Below are 12,283 nucleotides of genomic sequence, written 5' to 3'. Positions count from 1 at the left end.
ATTATATTATATTTTGGGTATGTACTTTTATTTTAATGTGCAACACTACTGAGAAGTGTTTTAGTAATCTTCGATCTTTGTGGATGTTTTGATGTTATCAGTGTTTAACTTTGAACATTTATATTGTAGCGAGGACTTGCTAGTCTTAGAAGTTGAAGTTTCAGGTAGTAATCTTCGATCTTTGTGGAAGTCTAATATTTCTGTTTCTCACTTAACTTACCTGACAAAGGTGACTTGCCATATCCAGCATGGAGCATGATATCCCTCGCTCTTGGCGCTGTTTCTTCAATTGGTCAAACTTGTTGCCCTGCCGTTCGACTCCTCTCCTCATGCAGGCAGACAAAATCAATCATCAATCAAATTTTATTTGTATAGGCCATATTCACAAATCACAATTTGTCTCATAAGGCTTTAACATGGTGAGACATCCTCTGTCCTTAACCCTCAGCAAGAGTAAGGAAAAACTACTAAAACCCCTTTTAACAGCGTAAAAATAGATAGAAACCTCAGAGATGGCCACATGTGAGGGATCTCGTTCCCAGGACGGACAGAAGTGAAATATATGTCAAGTGTAGGAAAACATCATCAAGATTTAAGTTTTTACCAGCATTGATGAGGGTAAACATTTTGAAGGATGACTTCAATACTATATATCAAGCAGTCCTGCTGCAATCAGCAGCCAGAAAGATCATGATCCACTTAAATTCCCTTCGGGGATGAATAAAGTAATCTATCTATCTATCATCAAGATCAGATCCACTATAATCCACAGTCATTGTTCATTGCCGCCAGTTAGGATCCATCATCAGCTGCCACCTCGGTCGCGGTCAACCACCATTATCTCACTCCACCGCGAAAAGAATCCTCCATTCCCACTATGATCAGCCGGCACGACATGGTAAATGGATTTGTATTTATATAGCGCTTTTCTAGTCTTGATGACCACTCAAAGCGCTTTACACTACAGTTTCACATTCACCCATTCACACACACATTCATACAGTGCATCTACTTGCAGCACTTTTGTTATACTATGGGGGCCATTCAGGGTTCAGCATCTTGCCCAAGGACACTTCGGCATGCAGGAGTTCACTTCCTGTGGCACAAGCGCTCAGGGGCGACGCTCGGGCCATTGTAGTGCACATAGAGCGCACACCAGGCAGCTGGTCAGCACTGTACCTGGTGTGACGATGTCCATCAGTGCCCTGGTAAAATTGATTGAAGATTGGTAAAGGCAATGGTGAGGTCTCTCAATTCAAGCTGTCCCTCAACAGAGCAGCCGGGGAATGGAGAGGGAGGTAGAGTGCACTGTAGGAGAAGAACGCATTGGAGACATGCGCCACTTGAGAAAAAGAAAACCCCCAGCTAAAATGTAATGTTGGCAAAAAGAGGCAAATAGGAATACATAATAAATGTCAATGTAAATTTTTCCTTAGGCTTGATGTTCCTTTTTGTGAGTGGCTGTGAATGCTCCATTTTTTTAATTTGTAGGTTGATTAATGGTCTGTTTCACTCTTTCTTTTGCAGGATGTCGGTGTCTCAGAGGTGGTTGTGCTGTGTCAAATATTTGATGTTTGTCTTAAACCTTATCTTCTGGGTTAGTATTTGCACAAGACAGTCCCCCATAGTTGCCATATGTGTTAATATGATTTACCAAGCTATTCTTGCCATACATTATTTTCATCAGTGCATTGTGAATAATGCTGCATTTTGACACTGGTTTGATTTTACACTCCCTGAAAAGCTAGGAGGATGTGGTCTATTTGGAGTTGGAGTATGGCTGTCCTTCACACAGGCAGAGTTTTCCTCTCTTCCTCTGTCCTTTCCATCCCTCTCAGCTGCCAATCTGCTGCTAGTTGCTGGTGGTATAACCATGGTCACTGGCTTCCTGGGTTGTCTTGGAGCCCTTAAGGAGCAGCGCTGCCTGTTGTTCATGGTGAGAAGTCTACATTACATAATTCTTTCCTTTAGCTGTAATGTTTTTGGGATTTATTGAATAGCCAACAGTAGAGAGATTCCATGGAACAAGGAAAGAGAGAGATATGAATGACTTGCAGCAAAGGTGGTCAGAGATGATCGCTGTGGGTCAAATTCAGATATTATAATTTCAACGTATAGATAATCAAAACGGTTCTGTCTTGTACTATAGTTCCAGTGTTCAACAGCTTTTCCCTGTTTTTCAGTTCTTTGTGATCCTTTTGCTCCTTGTCCTGACGGAGGTGACTCTAGTGTTGGTTTTACACATCTTCCATGACAAGGTGAGCTCACCATCTACAAGGTTAGGGCTCAATGGTTGTTATATACCTGTATACTATATATGTTCCCTGGTACTGTACACAGTGATGAGATAGTAAAATCAATAACCCCCGATCTTGGTCAATTAAGTAAGGGTCAATAAGAACTAGGGCTACGTTGTAGCACTTGCGGTCCTGAGCACCCGCACGTCTCTGCGTTGCATGCATTGTGCTCACTGTGGCAAGGATAAACGCTTTACTTCCTGCATCCATCGCACAACGTCGATGCTTGCCTGCTAATTGCTCATTACGGTCCATGCTATCAATAGAACCTCACACTGTGAACATTTTATGTAAATTTAAAAATAGTTGTAAAATAAAGCTTACTTCCTGTTGCCAGTAGGTGGTGCCATCACTATTATTACGCACAGGCATATAGATCTGTTCAAGTAGGCGCTCTGATGTAGCGGGAGCAATTTTGAGTTAATTGGACAATGTTAACACAACTTAATTTTCACACTGATCAGTAGGTGGCACTATGACCCTGAACTAATATTCATATATGGAGATTTTTAGGTCAGGATTGTGATCATAGGTCAGTAGTTTGGAGCCGGTTGGATAATACAAAGTGGATTAACAAAGTACTTCCTGTTTCTTGGCGATTCACTAGGTGGCGCTATGAAACTGAGGAAATATTGATTGAAAGAGCTGTTCAGGCTTGTACTCTTATCATGTGACAGAAGTTTAGTAGTGATAGAACAATGCACAGTGGAGTTATGACAACATCGTGTCCTTTGGCGAAGGAAAATCCTTTCTGACCATGATCCAATGAATTGACTGAGCTCTTTTGAGCTGTATATTGTAAAGCATTCCACCAGGGGGTGGCTACAGGAATGTCTAGTTTGGACTCTATTGGACAATTTATGTCTGAGTTTAATCAAACTTTGACGCCACGCCATGATCACATGGTGTGACGAAAAATAAATCCCTAAATCACTTTTTATCTCAATGTTGTCGTGATGACACTCATCTGAATTTGAAGTTAACTGATGAAAGCTCTACGACAAATACATCAAAGTAAAAATGTGGAATATGGCTAAAATGGCCCCTAAATACAAATTGGCGGGTTGCCTGTTGCGATTTTCATATAGCTCCAAGAGGCTTTTTTTTATGATTAGTCACGATACACCTGTGTCCCGATTTAAATGTGGAATATGGCTAAAATGGCCACTAAATTCAAAATGGCAGACTTCCTGTTTAGTCTAGCATATCCATCCAAGAGACTTATTTGTTTGTTATGAAAACAGGGTGTTGTTATACACATTTTTTTACACATGAAGTAGTTCATTTAAAATGTACTTTAAGTAAAAGTTACTTAATTACTTCCAACAACTTGATGGGGGCCGCTCCTATACACTGCAAAAAGGTCAAGGGGTCATAAATCCAATCCAAAAACAGTTATTTTTAATTAAAGGAGAATCTTTTCATATATAAGTGCAATGACATTAAAAATGTCAAACAATAAACATTTAACATGTCAACACAACATTTCAGAAGTTCTTGGAGGACATGTCAAGACATGAATCACATGACAGCTCAAATAAAAAAGTTAAAATGCCGCTGTCCCACTGTATATTTAAACTTTTGGTTAAACTTAGGTCCACCTTTAGAGCACTAGTCTACAAACTCTTGATGACTGAACAGCATCCAGCACAGCTGAAGAGTCGCTCGCAGCCGGCTGAGGCAGGTAGGCTAGTAGGGTATTGAGTTTCAGGCAGTGTTGTTCAAAAGAACGCGTTCATTAAACACGTTCATTTTAATGAGAACGTTGAATTGAACGCAACTTAATGACAAATAATGAATTTGAACGGTAAACACGTTCATATTATCTGAGGTATATTTTCTAGCTAAAACGTTACAGAATGTTTTCCTTCTCCTGAGGAGAGACACTGTCTAAAACGAAAGCTTGCACCATGTAGTTGCGATCGTTGTTGTTTTTATTTGAAAATAAAGCAGTCTTACAGGGCAAAATAGCGTCTGAAAGTTACAACTCTATGCCAGTGAAGATGGCATAGAGCGCCAAATGTTCTAGGGCTGGCCCTGTGTAGCGCAGTGATTCTCAAACTGTGTATTATAGCCGAACTAACGTGTTGACGTCTGCATCTCTTTAAAGGCAGAGCAGTAAACACATCGCTCTTTCGCCGTAGCCAGGGGTCTGAACCCGCGGCTCTTCAGCCGCTCTGCAGTGGCTCCCTGTGCAGTGTTGTGCATGTCGCGCATATTTTTCGCATACAGTGAACTTTACGATCAGTTTTCATATGTTGAACATGCATGTTAGGGAATCGCATCCACTCTATGCGACATCTACCACTGCAGTGAGAATTGCCTTGCGCCCTGAACTATGTTTTTTTTTTACTCAGTAACGGATGTAATTTCCAATGTAGCGAAGTACAATACTTCAAAAATCGTCAAAATCTACTTAAGTAAAAGTAAAATTACCCATTTTAAAAACTACTCAAAAAATTACAAAGTACACAAAAAAAATACTCAATTACAGTAACGTGAGTAAATGTAATTCGTTACTCTACACCTCTGCTAATAATAATCCAATAATAATCATTACCATTTCAATAGGGCCTCCCACCGATTTTGGTGCTCGGGCCCTAACTAGGGATACGTTGTAGCACAAACAGGCCAAAGCACAGGCAATTTCAAGTATGTTGCGGTCGGTGAAAAGAGAATGTTCGATGACCAAGCGCTCGTCTCCGCGTTGCATGCGTTTGCGCACTGAAGCAAGATAAATGCTTCACTTCCTGTAGCCAGCAGGTGGCGTTATGATTTTAAGTTATGGTATCTTTGTTGATGTCATCAGATCGCGCCTCTTGTCTTACATGTGTAGTTTGGACTCGATTGGACCAAATATGTCCAAGATACAGAAGCCCGTGTTTTGATGGCTTGTAATCAAAGTTTGACGCCACGCCACAGTCACACGGTGTGACGAAAAATCGATCTTTCAATAACTTTAGATGTCCATCTTGTTGTGATGACACTCGTCTAAATTTTAAGTTGATCTAATAAAAGCTCAGAACAATCCTTACAATTTAAATAGGGCCTCCCACCGGAGGTGCTCGGGCCCTAATAATAATAAGAATCATTCAATTTCAATAGGGCCTACGACTGTTTCGGCGCTCAGGCCCTAATAATCCTTTCAATTTCTGTTGCCAGCGCAGAGGCATACAAATTATAGATCTCATCAACCCCACAACAGTAACAAAGAACATAGAATAATTGAAAACTTTAGTAAGTGGACGACTTGTGGACGACCTGTGTACCTGGAGTTGCGACTGGGATCATTACTGTTGATTAAATTAGTTATTCTATTTACACACAAGAAAGGGTGCCTGTCTGTCTGCTTTGGTATGTGCAAATCACAGACATTGAACTGAAAAGGGAACATAGCAAAAATTCCTTTTACTGATCACATACAGGGGGAACAAAACATAAGTAAACCATTTTAAAATATACTCATAAACCTGTCTTAATATATGATCAGATAAAATTCATATTATAATCTACAATAGGGTGGAAAAGTATGCAATCGACATAAGTTAACTAAAGCTAGTAAACCTGGGAATGAATCAATGAAACCAGATGTTTATTAGAGCTGCTTTGAATCATAAACAACACTCAAACATTTTTAAGCCTTTCATCATGTTTCATTCACAACATTTTGAAGAAGATTATTCGCATATAAAAACATTACATTAATGCACACTGCATACAAACATGAAAACATGATCTCAGTTGATAAGTGTGGTGGAGGGAGCCTCATGATTTGGGGCTTTGCTGCCTCTGGGTCTAGAACAACTTGACTTTTCATTGGCTTGAGGGAAGATGGAGGCTGGTGGATAGGAGGTTTTGAGGTGGTGAGCTGAGCAGTGAGCATACAGGAACAGAGCTAAGCAGATAGAAAGGTAGCCGGGGAATTGCCTGTGGCACAAGGAAACTTTGATTAATTCAATGTGTTACGGATGTAAACACGTGACTCAGGACTGGCCTTTGTGTTCTTTATTCAGCTGCAGACACCTGAAGAAACCAACAGAAACCTCTTTTTGCTCCATTCAATTTGGAAGTTTCAGGTGAATCCTGTACTGCCTCCCTCCAAATACAGGCCAGTTAGTTCCCTCAGCCTGGGGAGGGGAGGAGCTTTCTGGCAGGACAATTCGCCGGTGGTGGGAGGCTTATTTCGAAGCCTCCCACCTCGAGTCGGACGGTTAATAGTACGCTGCTGCATTGTCTCCATCATCTCCTGAAATATAGTCTGCTACGCGAGTGAGGAGCACCTCTTCCGACTGTTGGAAGTTTTGTGCCACAGCTGGCACAGGAGCACAATTCTGAGCCGGACAGGATTCACCTTGAATTGTTGCAGACGCTGGAGAGGGGCACAGGGTGAGATTCTGCTACTAGCTCTCAACTCCCTCTGATAATTATCAATCCTCAGCTGCACATCACGTGAGTTCCACTCGTGGACTGGTTTACACTTTAGGATACAGGTGAGCTATGGGTCTGGACAATGTTTGACGAATATCAGGGCCACTTCATCAGACATGTCCTCCGTCTGTTTCCCTTGCCTGCGCAGGCCCTCATTGGCTTGGTCTGCTGCCTTATTCAGTCTTTTCCAATAATCGACTGGATTCTCTTTATGCTTTGGCAGAGTGGCGTAAAAGTCTGCCAGGGGAGACATGAGGAAGCATCACTGAAATATTGGAGAAGAATGTCATACACCAATTCTGGTTTCTGTCGTAAATCAAGAGCTGGGTTACTGCGTAGGGGGGTTAACACATTGTTGGGCAAACATCTATTAAATCAAAAAGGAAACCCACATTCCTGCAGTAACCAACGGAAACCTATTTTGCTCCTTTCAAAGTCTACAAAATAGAATCAATTTACATCAAAGGCTGCCGAAATCATTGGCGCAAAAACAAAATGGCGGCCAATTACATAAAAAACATCTCCGTGGATGTTAAATTACGTTAATTTACAGCATTGCCAAAACATATAAACACTCAAAACATGAAATTTTTATAAAAAAAAACGATAAAACAGCACGGAGCTTATCCACAGGTGACTTACCCTCAGTGAGACAAAAATACACTGAGGGAAAGAAGAGCCAACCGGAAGTAAGAATTCGGGGAGCACGAAAGATGGTGCACAGCAACATCACTTCCGCAGGTAGCGTTAACAAAATAAAATAATAACAAAATAAAATTCACAAATACAAATTATAAATAAAAATAAATACAGTACATTCTTATCTCTGTTACAAATGCACTGATCAGGAAGTTGAATTGGGATGTGGATTTAATTCTCATGGACCATGTCAGTTTTTATCCTGAGGGTAGAGAGGTTGATTACACTGTATGTATCAAAAGAATTATAAATCGTCTGTATTTCTATAGTACTTTTCTAGTCTTGATGACCAGTCAGAGTGCTTTACAGTCCTGGTTACCCGTTATGCCATTTAACCATACACACACACATTCATACAGTGAATCTATTTGCAGCACTTTCTCTATCATAGGTAAATCATACACTGTCGGCAAAGCAGTAGGGGCAATTTGGGGCTTAGTATGCTCTTGGACACTTTTTCAAAAGGAATAGGGGGATGGACATCGAACTGCCGACGACCCCCTCTACCCGCTGTTCCATATCCACCCCTAAGATTCAAAAAAGCTTTATGTCTGAAAAACACCATTGACACTGTTATGAACATTGTGAATTTCATCCTCTCACCCACCAGCCTTCAACATTTCCTCTTCCTTTATGTTGCTTGCTGACGCATCTGCAGAGCACACTGACTTGCTGGTTCATAGTGATTTCAAGTGGCTCAGCAAAGGAAAGGTTTTGGACCGTTTCTGGGAACTCCGTTACTAGATCTTGTCTTTCCTTCGCACGTGTAAACACAAACGGGCAGCAGACTTCTTGGAGCGCATGTTGGATGAACAGTTTAAGGCAGTAGTCCACTTTCTGTGTGACATTTTTGGACACTTTGAATTTGGAAGTTCAGGGGCGGGAAAAGTATATTGCAGAATTGGTAGAGAGGCTGTGCGCCTTCAAAACAAAGTTTTCACGTCAGACCTAATGGCAGAAAGGTTGCTGCACTTCTCACAACTCCATGCATTCATGAGTGGAGCACCTGGGGCACACATAGCGCTAGTCATGACAAACTTTATGAGAAAACTGACTGATAACGTCAATGAGAGATTCCAAGGCTTCATTATTCCTATTGAGGTACTGCAGTTTTCTCATGACCCATTCTCCATCAAACCTGAGGCAGACTTCTGTGTAAAAGCAAAAGAGGTCATGTCTTGCATTGATCAGAGCATCCTTCAGAAGGAAATAGTGGATGTCCAATCCTCATTTGCTATAAAGCAGCACTTGCTGTTTGAGGGTGCAGTGAACCTTTGGTGTAAACATGTTAGCCAATACCAGTGCCCCACAATCAGGAAAGTGGCGTTGCTAATACAAACAATGTTTGGATCCACCGACACATGTGAGTCTAGCTTTTCTCACATGAATGCAATTAAAACAAGGGCACGTTGCTCCATGACCAATGAAAAACTACACGAGTGTCTCAGGGTTGCCCTTATTACTTATGAGCCAAACTACGTTCAAATTGCCAATCAAGACATTGTAATTTCTCTATGTCAAACATGCTCAAAACAACAGAGGTCTGATAAGTAAGGTGTTGTGTAGTAGTAAAATAACCTGACTTAGGCATGTGATGCTATCAAACTGAAAATGCACAGACTACGAATCTGTTTTATGATTCAGCAGGCTCCCTTTTGGTTTTTCTGGAGTTTAAGTTTTTACCTTTAACAAATAGGGACATGAACCTGCTATATGCACCTTATTTTTGGCTTGTTTATGATAATATCATGAGTTTTTGTTAATTTGGTGGATTCTGTTTTACCAGATTCATCTGGCTGTGTTTGTTTATGGATATGAACCTGCAAAGCACCTTATTTCTGCTTGGAAATGTTGTTGAAGGCTTATTTATTAGGGCCCGAGCACCGAAATCGGTGGGAGGCCCTATTGAAATTGAAATGATTATTATTATTATTATTATTAGGGCCCGAGCACCTCCGGTGGAAGGCCCTATTGAAATTGAAAGAATTATTATTCTTATTCTTATTATTCAGGTGAATGAATTGCCTTTTTGAGGGCTTTAACATGCTGGAAAAGTTGTTTAAGTTTGCAGTAAATTAGAGAGGGGTGAAAATTTACGTATTCTGGGGTAATTGGAAATGGGTGTGGCAAAATGGCTCAACAGTGCCACCTGGAATCAGACCCTAGGTTTCCACATAAGCAATTTTCACCAAAATCTGGGCACAGGTGTATCGTGACTAATCATAGGAAAATGCCTCTTGGAGCACTTTGAAAAACGCACAGGAAGCTCGCCATTTTGGACTTAGTGGCCATTTTGCCCATATTCCACTTTTTTACTTTAAATTACTTGTCAGAGAGCTTTCATCAGATCAACTTAAAATGTAGACGATTTTTCGTCTGACTATGGCGTGGCCTTAAAGTTTGATGAAACGCCATGAAAACACGAACGTTTGTATCTCAGACATATTTGCTCCAATCAACTCCAAACTAAACATGTAAGAAAAGAGTCTCGATCTGAAGACATCTACACACTAATCGTGACTTAAAAGGACAGCGCCCCCTGGGGGCATTAAGAAATTTCTTGTTTTGGTCATCTTACTCTTTGATGTATTTCTCCCAAGCCACTTTGCTAAACCATGTCAAACTGTGTGAAATGGGTCTCAAGATATTGATAATGTAGGCATAACATTGCTGTGAGTTTTCATCATGCGGATTATTCATAGCTTTGCAGCAGACTTCTTCAACTCGCCATGACAAACGAAGCTCCATTTAACACAGCTGCACGTGAACGCATCATGAGAATCTTCTTCCGTGCTGAAGTCTGTGCTGAAGATACACACACACATTGAATCAGTAGCACAGTTTGATGTTCTGCTTGTTCATCTGACACATTAACGCCGACTGCGCTCCCGTTTCTGTGGTAAGTCACGTAGAGTATTTTATTTACATGTGTTCGCAGTGATTCGCAGGGTGCCTTTGAATCAGGCGTGCTAGCTTAGCAACGCTAATCCGGAAGCTACATACCATCTGCGAACGGGTTCGAAGCCAATGCCAGCTGTTACCGACACAACACTATTTAGAAGTGTTGTGTAGATTATGATGATGATGATGATTGGTCGTCCACGTGTTGACCAGCATGAAGCTGCAGATGTCCACAATGTTGCTGCTGAGGACATTAGGAGCTGCATTAATGAGGAGAAGAAGCGCACTGTTATGAATGTTTTGTGTTGTGTATGAAACACCACAGATTTCAGATAGAACCGATGTACTGGGGTCTGGGTTTGTATCCTCATGGTTAAATGCACATATTTTAAAACCGCTGTTGATAAAACGTGAGAAAGAAATACAACATTGTACACATAGATAAAATGTCTTTCTACCTCATCTGTAATATTCAAGGTGATAATCTCCCACAGAGCTGTTGATAACAGTCCACATCAAGTCTCTCCACTTCCCTCAGTGTGAAAACATAATTATATAATTAATTTGACTTTAATTAACTGTTTACAACACTGATGTGTGGAGATTATAATCATATCTAAACTGTCTAATTCAGTGTAAAACTCCATAACAGGCTGTTTAAACGAGGTGGGAATAGTAATGGTGGATAGTGCAGCCTGTAACAGAATGATGGTGAAACATAGTTATTATCACATGCAACTCATGTTGTGCCCTGAAAAGGGGAGATGTTAATAAAGTGACTCGGACATGGTGTTTCCTCTGCGTCATCAAGAGGTTGTTTATAATTTACAGAATCAATTTACACAGTTACAACAGCTTTTTAATATAAAATACTAAACAGTGTCATACATTTTCTTACCATTCACTTAAATGGACAGATAACAATATATGGAAAAGGCCTATTAATCCTTGAACATTAACATAAATTATTGGCAATAAACAAAAATATCTTAATCCTTATTATTTACACCCATAAACATAGTGAACATTAACCACACACAAACACATCAGCAACATCATACTTTCTGTTTGTGTGTGTGGCTAAGCTAAACATGGTTACCATGCACACAACATCTGTTGCACTCATGCTACCCACGTGCTGCTCCCTGACTGCCACCAGAAGAGCGGAGCTACATAAAAGTGTTAACTAGCTGCACAAACACACATTCAACAATCAAAAGAAATCGTATCTTGTAACAACACCTCCTTGTTGAAGTCTCAGCCTTGGGACATGGTGGCCATTCACCAACCATCCTCTACTCCATCCATCAGGACCATCAAGGGTTGCACTGCACTCATCCGTAAACAAAACAGTTTGGAAGTTAGTCTTCATGTAGTCCTGAGCCCACTGCAACCTTTTTTGCTTGTGAGCTTGGATTAGGGGTGGCCGAATAACAGGTTTAAGGACACTTGCAGACCTCTTGAGCGTCCTACATCTTGAAGTTTGCGAGAGTCCAGAGGCACCAGCGGCTTCAAACACCTGTTTGCTTCTATTCAATGGCATTTTAGTGGCTGCTCTCTTAACCCTACGCATTTATTTGGCAGAAATCTTCCTTATTTTGCCTTTGTCTGAACGCAACCGCTTGTGCTGTGAATCAGTGACAAATTTCTTCACCGTCTGATGATCACACGCAATTGTTTTGGAAATATACAATGTTGTGATACCTTGACCAAGGTATTGCACTATTTGCTGCTTTTCAGCAGCAGAGAGATCCTTTTTCTTCCCCATTTTGCCTGAAACATGTAGCTTGCTTAATAATGTGGAACATCCTTCTTAAGTAGTTTTCCTTTGATTGGGCTCACCTGGCAAACTAATTATTACAGGTGTCTGAGATTTATTTCATTCATCCAAATAGCCCTGAGACACAATACCATCCATGAGTTTAATTCAAAAACTAAAAAATGAATGTTTATGACCC

The 12,283-nt window shown here is 40.7% G+C and overlaps 1 protein-coding gene across 1 annotated transcript in view; it reads left to right on the top strand.

The window, feature by feature from the left end:
* The window catches only part of tspan4b (tetraspanin 4b), a 57,948-nt gene that overhangs the window by 18,878 nt on the left and 26,787 nt on the right, over nt 1-12,283 (top strand). Inside the window, exons 2-4 of the mRNA XM_062407884.1 lie at nt 1,528-1,597; nt 1,745-1,936; nt 2,184-2,258. Of these exons, the coding sequence (XP_062263868.1) occupies nt 1,529-1,597; nt 1,745-1,936; nt 2,184-2,258 (336 nt within the window). The 5' untranslated portion in view covers nt 1,528. The remainder of the gene's footprint in view (nt 1-1,527; nt 1,598-1,744; nt 1,937-2,183; nt 2,259-12,283) is intronic.

The sequence above is a fragment of the Platichthys flesus genome, chromosome 16 (genome assembly GCF_949316205.1).
Source record: "Platichthys flesus chromosome 16, fPlaFle2.1, whole genome shotgun sequence".
Taxonomy (NCBI): Eukaryota; Metazoa; Chordata; class Actinopteri; order Pleuronectiformes; family Pleuronectidae; genus Platichthys; species Platichthys flesus.
This window is presented reverse-complemented; position numbering and strand designations above follow the sequence as displayed.